The 13,025-nt window shown below is 41.7% G+C and overlaps 1 protein-coding gene across 1 annotated transcript; it reads right to left on the bottom strand.

Moving 5' to 3' along the window:
* Positions 1 to 5,234: 5,234 nt before the first annotated feature.
* On the bottom strand, positions 5,235 to 9,181 carry dusp2 (dual specificity phosphatase 2). Its single transcript, XM_020490256.2, has 4 exons — positions 8,284 to 9,181; positions 7,884 to 8,014; positions 7,499 to 7,718; positions 5,235 to 7,053 (listed from the first exon to the last, which is right to left on the bottom strand). The coding sequence occupies exons 1-4, from the start codon at positions 8,678 to 8,680 to the stop codon at positions 6,839 to 6,841; spliced, it is 963 nt and encodes a 320-aa protein (XP_020345845.1). The 5' UTR covers positions 8,681 to 9,181; the 3' UTR covers positions 5,235 to 6,838.
* Between the last annotated feature and the right edge of the window lie 3,844 nt (positions 9,182 to 13,025).

Here is a 13,025-nt window from a genome sequence, read left to right as displayed (position 1 = left end):
ATTTTGAAGAAATAGCCTAAACACTCACACAGTCATCATCTCTGGGAAAGCTTCTCTTGTAATGTATTGTGTGTGTAGCAACACTAGAACTAAAGCCCTACCAGAAATTTCACACCTGTTCCTCATTCTGCTTGGCACACGGTATGTGTGTGCATGTATTACATTGAATTGGCCATGATTGGCCTGCCAATATTTCACCCTGCACAGTGTTAGCAATATGTCAATCTCTGTTTGTATTTTCTCTTGCTCTCCTACTCCCCTCTCTCTCTCTCTCTCTCTCTCTTTCTCTCTCTCTCTCTCTCGGTTAGAGCATAAATAATCATGTCCATCCGTGTGTGGGTACGTAACTGCTTAGAGTGATGCGTGGAGGCAAGACAGGCCTAATCATTTCAGACAGTAAATCTGAATCTGAATAACTGATTTATTCATAGGTAATACTACTAACTGACATTTACATTTAAACACACACTCTCCTACTGTCTCTTTCCTTGGCCCAAAAGTGTGTGTGTGTGTGTGTGTGAGAGAGAGAGAGAGTGTAAGGAACATATCTTTAAGTACTAACAACCACAAGAAGGTGCTGAGTAAAAGGAACACATGGGTCCTTTTTCGTTTTGTTACGTATTCTTGCCAAGAGAGAAGGAGTCTTGATATTGACTAAATGCCTTAGCCATGACAGATCTGTATTCGTACTGGGACCAACTCTGACAACAAGAGATGATTGAGGACCTGAACAGGACACACACACACATACTGAGATAATACATAGAGCTACAAAGCTCTTTATCCAGGCTTTGGTTTGATCAAGACAGCAAAATTGAATTATATTCAGAGAAAATGAAGCAGTCTGTCTTCAAATAGGTAGGCTAGTATCCTCATGGGGGTGAGGGTTAGATTTTAGGGTGAGGGATGGAGGGGGTGGGGACACCGAATAAAATGTCAAATGCATCAGGTAATTTTATCATTTAGATGACATTTTCAAGTTAGAGTGGAATAGCAGGCACTTGTCTTCATGATGCCATTAGGTCTGGTCAGAAAGATGTCTTTCGATTTACATTAGATAACACGGACTTGATCCTCAATCCAAGATCAGCACTCCTACTCTGAGACGCTCAATAAATACGGCTCCATGTTTAAAATTCCCAGTCTGGCATTTTTTGCCCTTGACTTCTCTATTTCCTATTTTATAAATACATGTAAAAAGCAGTCGTAAAATTACGAATGAAAATGGAGTCTGATTCATATTTTGGTATTTGCTCCATTAGTCCATTGTAGATTTAGTCCCAAAATGTTTTGCATGTCAGCAATCAAGTTTTCAAGATATGTAACTTTCAAAATACAGTTTTTTATTTTAACTAGGCAAGTCAGTTAAGAACATATTTTTATTTACAATGACAGCCAAGGAACAGTGAGTTAACTGCCTTCTTCAGGGGCAAAACGACAGATGATTTTTACTTTGTCAGCTCAGGGATTTGATCTAGCAACCATTCAGTTACTGACCCAACACTTTAACCACTAGGCTACCTGCTTCCCATAGGCTAATCTGTCTTGTATGATGCATTTTGCATCATGTGATGCTGTGTTTGGCTTCATGTGATGGAAAATGCATCATAGGTGCAAATTTCGGTATTTTGAGGAGGACTGGTCCTAGACCGCCATCCACTGGATATCTCTAGATATCTACATTTATTATCTGAATAATACTAAAACTTGGTCTTCAAAGCTATCACTAGAGGAGGCTGTTACATTATAAATCCCTTCTTCATACAGGCAGGTGTTCACTGTCCCTCTTTGCTTTATGGCCCTGAACTTGATCCACTATAGGCTTGTGCAAGCTTTTGCTCCAACATGCTGGAAAGAAGTAAGGCTGTGGCCAGTTCACTTGAGATTAACTTTTGAATGGACAAAAACGGACAATTAATAAATGCATGTACTATTTCATCCTCATCATGTGTCTATGTGGCGATAGCCGAAGATGTTTGTGTTGGCTGTTGTTTCATTCAACAGGATATATTTGAGGGCAGGACAGATACAGTGCCTTCAAAAAGTATTCATACCCCTTGACTTATTCCACATTTTGTTGTGTTACAGCCTGAATTCAAAAGGTATTGAATATATGTTTTCTCACCCATCTACACACAATAATACCCCATAATGATAAATTGAAAACACGTTTTTAGACATTTTTGCAAATGTATTGAAATGAAATACAGAAATATTGAATTTACATAAGTATTCACACCCCTGAGTCAGTACATGTTAGTGTTAGCTTTGGCAGCGATTACAGATGGTTTCTGGTTAAGTGTTTCTGGGTAATTCTCTAAGAGCTTTGCACACCTGGATTGTACAATATCTTCACATTTATTTATTTTACGATTCCTCAAGCTCTGTCAAGTTGGTTCCTCAAGTTCTGTCAATCATTGCTTAACAGCCATTTTCAAGTCTTGCCATAGATTTTCAAGTCGATTTAAGTAATAACTGCAACTAGGCCACTCAGGAAGATTCAATGTCATCTTGGTAACCAACTCCAGTGTATATTTGGCCTTGTGTTTTAAGTTATTGCCCTGCTGAAAGGTGAATTTGTTTCCCAGTCTTTTGGAAAGCAGACAGAACCAGGTTTTTCTCTAGGACTTTTCATGCGCTGAACTCTACTCCATTTATTTATTTCCTAAAATACTCCCTAGTCCTTGCCAATGACAAGCATACACATTACATGATGCAGCCACCGCCATGCTTGAAAATATAAAGAGTGGTACTCGGTGATGTGTTGTGTTGGATTGGCCCCAAACATAACACTTTGTATTCAGGACATAAAGTTATTTTTTTTGGCACATTATTTAAAGTTTTACTTTGGTGCCTTATTGCAAACAGGATGCATGTTTTGGAATATTTGTATTCTGTACAGACTTCCTTCTTTTGACTCTGTAAATTAGGTTAGTATTGTGGAGTAACTATAATGTGAATGATCCATCCTCAGTTGTATCCTGTCACAGCCATTAAACTCTCCGGAAGCCTGTATCTTTGTAGTGTCTGGCTGTATTGATACACCGTCCAAAGTGTAATTAATAACTTCACGCTCAAAGGGATATTCACGGTCTCCTTTTTTAACCCATCTACCATAGGTTCCGTTGTTTGCGAAGCAATGGAAAACTGCCCAGGTCTTTGTGGTTGAATCGGTGTTTGAAGTTCACCGCTCAACTAAGTGACCTTACAGATAATTGTACAGAGATGAGGTAGTCATTCAGGAATCATGTTAAAAACTATTATTGCACACAGAGTGAGTCCATGCACCTTGAGACTTGTAATCACATTTTTACTTCGGAACTTATTTCGGCTTGCCTTAAAGTGTAAATTGTATTGAGACATTTATATTGGACAATTTAGCCACTACACACACACACACAATACCCCATAATGCCAAAGTGGAATGATGTTTTCATCAATTTTTACTAATTATATATGAAATGTGTCAAGTCATTGAGTCAATAAGTATTCAACCCCTTTGTTAATCCTTTAGCCACAATGGAGAGGGGTGAAATGTTAGTCTAGACACATTAACATCCCAATTAATCTTAATGGTTGTACAGTCGTCTCAAATAAAACTGTGAAGGACGTCGGCGTTACTCTGGACCCTGATCTCTCTTTTGAAGAACATATCAAGACCATTTCAAGGACAGCTTTTTTCCATCTACGTAACATTGCAAAAATCAGAAACTTTCTGTCCAAAAATGATGCAGAAAAATTAATCCATGCTTTTGTCACTTCTAGGTTAGACTACTGCAATGCTCTATTTTCCGGCTACCCGGATAAAGCACTAAATAAACTTCAGTTAGTGCTAAATACGGCTGCTAGAATCCTGACTAGAACCAAAAAATTTGATCATATTACTCCAGTGCTAGCCTCTCTACACTGGCTTCCTGTCAAAGCAAGGGCTGATTTCAAGGTTTTACTGCTAACCTACAAAGCATTACATGGGCTTGCTCCTACCTATCTCTCTGATTTGGTCCTGCCGTACATACCTACACGTACGCTACGGTCACAAGACGCAGGCCTCCTAATTGTCCCTAGAATTTCTAAGCAAACAGCTGGAGGCAGGGCTTTCTCCTATAGAGCTCCATTTTTATGGAACGGTCTGCCTACCCATGTCAGAGACGCAAACTCGGTCTCAACCTTTAAGTCTTTACTGAAGACTCATCTCTTCAGTGGGTCATATGATTGAGTGTAGTCTGGCCCAGGAGTGGGAAGGTGAACGGAAAGGCTCTGGAGCAACGAACCGCCCTTGCTGTCTCTGCCTGGCCGGTTCCCCTCTTTCCACTGGGATTCTCTGCCTCTAACCCTATTACAGGGGCTGAGTCACTGGCTTGCTGGAGCTCTCTCATGCCGTCCCTGGAGGGGGTGCGTCACCTGAGTGGGTTGATTCACTGTTGTGGTCATCCTGTCTGGGTTGGCGCCCCCCCCCCTTGGGTTGTGCCGTGGCGGAGATCTTTGTGGGCTATACTCAGCCTTGTCTCAGGATGGTAAGTTGGTGGTTGAAGATATCCCTCTAGTGGTGTGGGGGCTGTGCTTTGGCAAAGTGGGTGGGGTTATATCCTTCCTGTTTGGCCCTGTCCGGGGGTGTCCTCGGATGGGGCCACAGTGTCTCCTGACCCCTCCTGTCTCAGCCTCCAGTATTTATGCTGCAGTAGTTTGTGTCGGGGGGCTGGGGTCAGTTTGTTATATCTGGAGTACTTCTCCTGTCCTATTCGGTGTCCTGTGTGAATCTAAGTGTGCGTTCTCTAATTCTCTCCTTCTCTCTTTCTTTCTCTCTCTCGGAGGACCTGAGCCCTAGGACCATGCCCCAGGACTACCTGACATGACTCCTTGCTGTCCCCAGTACACCTGGCCATGCTGCTGCTCCAGTTTCAACTTCCACCTGACTGTGCTGCTGCTCCAGCTGCTTCAACTGTTCTGCCTTATTATTATTCGACCATGCTGGTCATTTATGAACATTTGAACATCTTGGCCATGTTCTGTTATAATCTCCACCCGGCACAGCCAGAAGAGGACTGGCCACCCCACATAGCCTGGTTCCTCTCTAGGTTTCTTCCTAGGTATTGGCCTTTCTAGGGAGTTTTTCCTAGCCACCTGCATTGCTTGCTGTTTGGGGTTTTAGGCTGGGTTTCTGTACAGCACTTTGAGATATCAGCTGATGTACGAAGGGCTATATAAATACATTTGATTTGATGTCCAGAGTTTGATTCAAGTTAAAAAATACATTTATTTGTCGTTGTTCTGGATACAAAAATGCATTGAATTCTACCAAAACTAATTCTGATCATTAAACTAAAGGAACAAACAGCATGATAAACATGTTCTGACATGGTCAAAAGACTGTGTGCAGCCATTCCAGTCACTCCCAGTTGGCCTTGGAGCATGTATGCCTTCTAACTGTATTCTCCATTGGCCTGTAGAGGGGGTACACACACACTTGACAGGGGATTAACGGCAAACACACATACAACAAAAATGCATTGAATTGGAAACATGCCGATATACAATATGACATATTTGGCCCCTACAGTGTGTATGCCAGTGACACAAAATCTCAATGTAATCCACTTTATATTCAGGTTGTAACTCCACAAAATGTAGAAAAAGTCAAGGGGTGTGAATACTTTAAGGCACTGTATGTATACAGGGCATCATTATATAAACATACATGTGTTTTCCAGTTTATAAAGTATTTCATCTATGTGAAAAACAGCAGGAATCTGCCTCCACATTGGCAAATAAAGTGCAGTAACCGACAGTGTAAATCACAACTGTCAAAACCATAATAAAATAAAAATATATATAAAAACACCATAAGGATTGAGATGGCTTCTTCCCTTTACCCAGAGCAGACCTACAAGCTACAGCCAATACCTATGATTTGATAAGGATGAGCTTGTTTCAGATTTGCACTGGTGTTAGGAAATTGATTGTATTGATGTATTGCCCTTAATACATTAAATCACCTGATCAAGATACAAATCATTCACATTTAGCTTTACAGACAGTAGTTATTACTCTGGTACCCAACAGCTTGCTGGGGTTTATCACACAGTATAGGCCTTTATGTCAGCCCTTGCAAAATGTCCAAAAAGGCAAACACATATATAAATCTCCTGCCAGCAGTTCAGCAGATATACATTTCTCTCACCATGTACTGTCTCTGTTGGTTTCTCTCAGATACAGCCCAGCCAGTGGCAGAGTGGGTATACATTTCTCTCACCATGTACTGTCTCTGTTGGTTTCTCTCAGATACAGCCCAGCCAGTGGCAGAGTGGGTATACATTTCTCTCACCATGTACTGTCTCTGTTGGTTTCTCTCAGATACAGCCCAGCCAGTGGCAGAGTGGGTAAACATTTCTCTCACCATGTACTGTCTCTGTTGGTTTCTCTCAGATACAGCCCAGCCAGTGGCAGAGTGGGTAAACATTTCTCTCACCATGTACTGTCTCTGTTGGTTTCTCTCAGATACAGCCCAGCCAGTGGCAGAGTGGGTAAACATTTCTCTCACCATGTACTGTCTCTGTTGGTTTCTCTCAGATACAGCCCAGCCAGTGGCAGAGTGGGTAAACATTTCTCTGAGCAGTTATGAGGCTGTGGCCACGCAGAGACACATAAAAACGTGTGAAATCGATCAACTTTCATCACTGTCCAAGTGGATTAGGTGGACTTTAGTCCAACTTTTTGGACTAATCCACCTAGTGGAAGTGCATATATACAGTACATTTCTCTTGAGTCTTCCTCAGAAATATATTTCTGCTAGTCTTGTTAGTGGCAAAGCGTATATATAAATATATGGCTAATGATGGGGTCAGTGACACAGAACGTCAGTCTCAAACTGCAGCAGCTGTCCCATGAAGGCCAGGTTAGGAGAGATGACCTGGCGTCGCTGCTTCACGAAGTCGAAAGCCTCGTCCAATCGGACGCGGCGTGCGTGGATGAGGTAGGCCAGACAGATAGTGGCCGAGCGAGAGATGCCGGCCTGGCAGTGCACCAGCACACGACCACCACTCTCCTTCACGGAGTCTGCAACAGAGAAGGTACAGAGCAGGGTAGTTAGCTTTGAGCTCTGTGTTTTAGCACACAATAGTGTCTCAATAGTCTAAAATGGTTTCCTTCCTCATCTCTTCAATCTAGATATATGTGAAAGAAATGTCCCAGAAATTGGCAATCTTTCACCTGTCCTGCGTTTTCAAATTAAGGAGAGGAGACAATGGTAGTCTTCCCCTGCTCAGACGTTGCTGACGCATGCCAGATCTTGCAATGCCTTGATAGATACTTTACGTACCAGCTTACCACATCATGTTATATTAATCTGGTGCACAACGCCATAGTCGATGACATGGCACGCAACCATTGGTGGATGATTGCAACGTCTGAGCAGGGGAACCTGACCAATGTCTGCATACCAAATTAGAATAAGGTGCCTTTTGGGACACACCCAGAAGGTGATGCTAGTAGTAGAACTGACCTATGAAGGCGATGGCCTCAGGGAAGCGGGCTGCGATGTCTGCAGCCAGGCTGTCCTCTACAGTGAGTCTCATGTATTTTAGGTCCTCTTCATACAGGTTGGGGCTGGAGGAGGACACGTTGAGCACTGCCGTGATCCCCGCTGCAGTGAGAGTTTCGCGCCTTGAGGAATGAACTGCACTGCCCAGGAACAGGAAGGGGAGGAGCTCCACTGGACCCTCCTGTTAATCGAATACAAACCAACCAATCAAAAACAATAACCAACCAAAACATGACTTGATTTCAATCCATGAAGGAAAAACATCCCAAACCAAATAAAGTAGTGGACAAATGCCTGAGAAAAATGTCCTCATGCAACTGTTTCAGTTATTTTCCCAGTCTCTCACCTGATCATAGAGTGGTGTTTTCCGCCCTGTCACGCTAGGCTCTGGGTCAATCATTGCAGGGCTGTGTCCCAGCAGGCCTGGGGAGTTGAAACAGACTTCTGGATATTCTTCATGGAACCCCTCAAAGCCACCTGCCATTAAGAAACATTACAATGACACTCAGCAGCTTATGACATAACTCCTTACCTCTTCTGTACCAGATAGGAACATGACCTAGTTAGATGGTTTGTAGAGGAAATTATAAAAAATGTATTATAATATTTTGGCCTAAAAATATTAATTAACAACTCCAACTTTGGACTTTTTGGGGTATTCTTGTTTTATTTTGTAGGCCATTTGATTTCATTCAAAATGTATCTGATAGTCGACTTGTTTTGCTTTGTCGCCTGGTAAATCTCACCTTTTAGAAAGCAGATCTGTGCTGAGCTGGATTGGACATCGGCTTGCAGAGCGTTCAGCAGCATACTGGCCAAGCTCTCCCCTTTCAGTTCGGCCATAGAAAGGCTACTCTCATCAAGCACCACCATTGGAGAGAAATCCCCCCTGCACAGCCGACCAAGGAGGTCCTTGTCCGCGACCAACCACTCCAAACAAACAACAGAGCTCTTGGACCGACGCCGGAGCATCGAGTTCCAGTTGACATTGCGGGACTCAGAGATGTGAGTCCTGGAGAAGGCAAGGAAAGGCCGACAGTCCAGCAGTACACAGCCGCCTGAGGCGAACTGGTCCCGGGGAGTTCTGAGGATGTGGGCCAACTCAATACCAGTTATCTCCAGAGGCTCGCTGTTTGAACACATTATTTAGTTCTGGTCCCAAAAATAAACAGGTAAAAAAAAATGTCGCTTTGATTTTTTCTCCTGTGGAAAGTTATAGACTAGCCTAAAAGCAACAAAATGTTTGGCAAAACACACTTGTTCTTGATTAGAATATATTTCAAACTTGATCAACTAATTAAAACAATTTGACTTCAGTCAGAGAGTACTGAATGTGACTATTTCCATAAACAATTCACCTCGAAATTAGTACTAAACTGTCTTTACCTCTTGTTTCTTGTTAAGAGATGGGATGAGATTGGAGGGACAGGGTTTTATACCAAACTGTTTCATACCAAACTGTTACTCCGCCCTCTTTTTCCACATAAGGAGGACACATCACAGACTGTGTCACTGACCATATAAGCTCATCTGTCTGTACCGGAACTCCTTATAAGGTGTTTGACGTAAAAACTCAGATTTTCCAAAACCACACGTGGTGCTTGGGGTTTACCCTGTGTTTGTTCTAAATTACATCATGTTTTGACTTTAAGCACCCATTTTTAACACACACACACACACATCTCATTTAAACTGTTTCCATTGATTCACGGCTGATTCATTGAAATTGCAGGGGTGTAGCCTATGACATATAAAACCTATTATTTTTTACATGCTATTTTGTTATCAATCAAGGGTTTACAGATAAGTTTAGGGTTGGGTTAAAGGTTATGGTCAGATAAATATCTGTGTTTCAGGTCCCATCCTCTAGTTGTGTCCTTGCCTCTGGTTACAGTTGGACATGTGAAAGTTGATTAGAATTAATACCTTGCTGTTGATTAGAATGGATATCCATTATCACTGTGGTGGAAAAATACCCCCAGACAGCCAGCCAGCCATCCAAACTACAGAACAGATACAACGTTTGTGAATGTCTGTTTGAGATGCATTATTATATATATATATATATATATATATATATATATATATATATATATATATATATATATATATATATATATATATCGACTTGCTTCTCTCTATATACATATATTATTTAAAGAGTAACTTTTCATTAAGAAAACATATTTTAGGCATAGTTATAGTGAAGCAAGTCAATTATGGTCTTCATTTTGACAGTTTGTTTCAAAAGTTATATATTTTTGTCATTTAGTAGTAAATCTCTCTCTTTTTGGCCCTAGAGGTGCAACTCTACCATTGAAATCATGATGCAGAGGGAAGGTGCCTCTACGTCATCTCAAGGGAGGGATTCAGGGTGTCCGCTTTGTTATTGTTCTAACTGCAGATTGCAGCTTTAAATCAAATCAAATGTTATTTGTCACATGCGCCGAATACAGCAGGTGTAGACTTTACTGTGAAATGCTTCCTTATGAGCCCTTTACCAACAATGCAGAATTAAAAAGTAAGAAAATCAACTATTTTGTGAATGTTGAGAATATTGTAAAGAAAATGTGCCAAACACACAGGCATGGAAAATACCAGGTTGCAGGACTGTGTGTGTGTGTGTGTGTGTGTGTGTGTGTGTGTGTGTGTGTGTGTGTGTGTGTGTGTGTGTGTGTGTGTGTGTGTGTGTGTGTGTGTGTGTGTGTGTGTGTGTGTGTGTGTGTGTGTGTGTGTGTGTGTGTGTGTGTGTGTGGATTAGTGGGTGCATTGATGCATGTGTGCGTGAGCGCTTATGTAATGAGTTAAGCTATTCTGCACAGCAGAGAAGGGTAAATATTTACATCATACCCTATTCATAAACTGTTTCCCACCCCCTCTCTCTGGCTCCCTCCCTCTCTCTGATTTACATGTTAATCTGACCCCAGTCTGGTTGGAGTTTTCCCTAATCTGAGCTAATGTTCTGTAGAATTCCATTCATTAACTCTTTCATAGCATTAATTAACTCTGTTATTCATAACTCTGTTTCAACTTTGGCTCCATTCATTCTTTACAACAACAATAGTAACCATGATTGTATACCACTGGTGAGTCATAACTGTGTGCAGTGATGATGTATGTAGTTGTAATTATGTAGGCAGCAGGACTGTGGTACTATGCTAGAGTATCTACCTTCCATCCGCACAAAATACAGCTAAACAGTCATCTGACCTCCTGCTCCCTTCTCCACCACTTCCTTGTAATCCACAGCACATCCATTCACTGTTTCTCCCACTATTTTCCTCCCACTCCACTTCCTTTCTCTCCCTCCATCTCTCATTATCTCTTTCCCCCTCCCTTGTCTTTGTAAACTGAGACTGCACGTATTGTACCAGAGTGACACACACACAGTCGCAAGGTTATAATTGCCAACAGGCACACACACGCAACACATATCATGCTTGGCAACCGCTGAGCTAGCTTTACTGACATGCAATACAAACACAATCTGTCATGCTCTCCCACACAAAACCCAGAATATTACTCAGAGAGCTACACTACAGTGTTCTATAATCCTTCCTTAAATAGAGACTGTGTGTGTGTGTGTGTGTGTGTGTGTGTGTGTGTGTGTGTGTGTGTGTGTGTGTGTGTGTGTGTGTGTGTGTGTGTGTGTGTGTGTGTGTGTGTGTGTGTGTGTGTGTGTGTGTGTGTGTGTGTGTGTGTGTGTGTGTGTACGCATCTGAGGGTGCGCATGGAGGTTAGAGTAACAGGATGTATGTGGTACAGCTTCCTGTAATGCTGACATGTGGGCGAACGACAAGAGGAAAACACCCCCATGACCCAAACTCTCTCACACACACACCTTTAAAACCTTCATCCTGGAAAATACACTTTGTTCATTTTCCAAATGAGCAATGCAATAGTGAAATTAATTATTGATGCCACCCTCACATGTAGGATGCTGTGGCTAACACTGGGGCAGTGTGACAAGTCTCTTTTAAAGTCAAGCATTGTCAGTAAAAGGGGCTATTCCATGAAGGTGGGAAATAAAACAAAAGAGCTACAGTAGTCTAGACCCTGTATCTCTTATTACTAATAAAGGTTAAGATAGGAAATTCTAATATTTTGAAAGGTTTTGTTTTCAGTTTCACTCACTTGATTACATTGCACAAGTGAATGAAAACCTTGTGTGTATGTTCGTCAACAGTATTATTGCGCATATCAATGTTGAGCAACCATGACGCTTTGTAAAGACACACTGGACACATAGAAGGAGCTGGTTTTACAAATTGAATATCTTTTGGTTGATTGATTGATTGATTGATTGATTGGCTAATAACTCCAGTACAAAATACTGATGGTGATGAGTGAAGGGCCCTAATGTAGACTGTTTTACTTCTCTGTTATGGCCCTCTCTCACTCACGTGTCTCTCTCTAGCCCACTTTTTAATACTCTCTTTATCTGAATGAAAAGGGAACTTGAATATGGAAACTGTCTCTGTTTCCCCTCCCCCTCGCCTACCCTCCCCCCCTGCTCCCACAGTGGATTATCTAGAATTAGGTTAACGTTTGGGAATATTCATCTGAAAAAGTCTAATCTAGGAGTTTTACCTCCATCCCTCTCATCCTCCCTCTTTTCATCCTATCCCACGTGTCTATAATCTTCTCTCCGTTCAGAAAACCTTATTAAGGTCAATCAAGTGAATGAAACGAAATGATGTGTGTGTGCTACACTCTCTGAGATCGTTATTAACAGTGTCAGTATTCATTTACACCTTTTCTCTTAACTTTGTGTTTTTTTTTAAACTCAAAATCTTGTCCATCCCTTCTCATATTCCACATCAGTCACATTCTTGTTCCTCTGTCATCATCTCTTCCCTTCCCTCTCCTCCTCTTCTCTCTGTTGTCTCAGAGTCATCAATCTGGTGGAAGGACACACACACATATTGTTCAGACTTTATGACATTATGTCATTCTATTTCCTTGTCAACTCTGACACCAGAAATGGGTCCTTGATTATTCAAGGAAAAAGTTTACATTTCTGTTACTTCTCACTCTGCTGTATGTGTAGTATCTTTCCTATTTATTGTAATTCTGTATCTACTATTCCTGGCAACTAACAGTAGATACTTCAAAATGTAACATCTGTTGGGAGGCTGTGGGATATGAGGGTAATGAGAAACAATTCTATCAGTGCCATTTCCTACACAGGGAATATTTTGAATTTTGGAAGGGAAATTAGATTGGACTTGTCTGCTACCACAGAAGATCTGTCCTGGTTCCACCAATTTCACACAGCCAAATTTCTCAATTCATCTTTCATATTTTTTCTAATTAATCCCTCCATCATTCCTCCATCATCTCTCTCCCCCTCTCTGTCTCTCCCACTCATATTTTAAGCAATCACTCATTCGGTCACTCTCTCCTCCTCCCCTTTCTCTGTCTTTCTCCCTCCCTCTCCCTCACCCATCATTCACTCTGTCCCCCACCTTTACCCTCCTTCCCTCTC

Source organism: Oncorhynchus kisutch, linkage group LG8 (genome assembly GCF_002021735.2).
Source record: "Oncorhynchus kisutch isolate 150728-3 linkage group LG8, Okis_V2, whole genome shotgun sequence".
Lineage (NCBI taxonomy): Eukaryota > Metazoa > Chordata > Actinopteri > Salmoniformes > Salmonidae > Oncorhynchus > Oncorhynchus kisutch.
Note: the sequence above shows the minus strand (reverse complement) of the source record. Positions and strands in the feature narration are given on the sequence as shown.

Coding starts and splice junctions, on each gene's coding strand:
- dusp2 (XM_020490256.2), bottom strand. CDS start 8,680: ATGTGTTCAAACAGCGAGCCTCTGGAGATAACTGGTATTGAGTTGGCC. Junction 7,719..7,883: donor AAACACCACTCTATGATCAG/GTGAGAGACTGG, acceptor TTCGATTAACAG/GAGGGTCCAGTGGAGCTCCT. Junction 7,054..7,498: donor TGAGGCCATCGCCTTCATAG/GTCAGTTCTACT, acceptor TCTCTGTTGCAG/ACTCCGTGAAGGAGAGTGGT.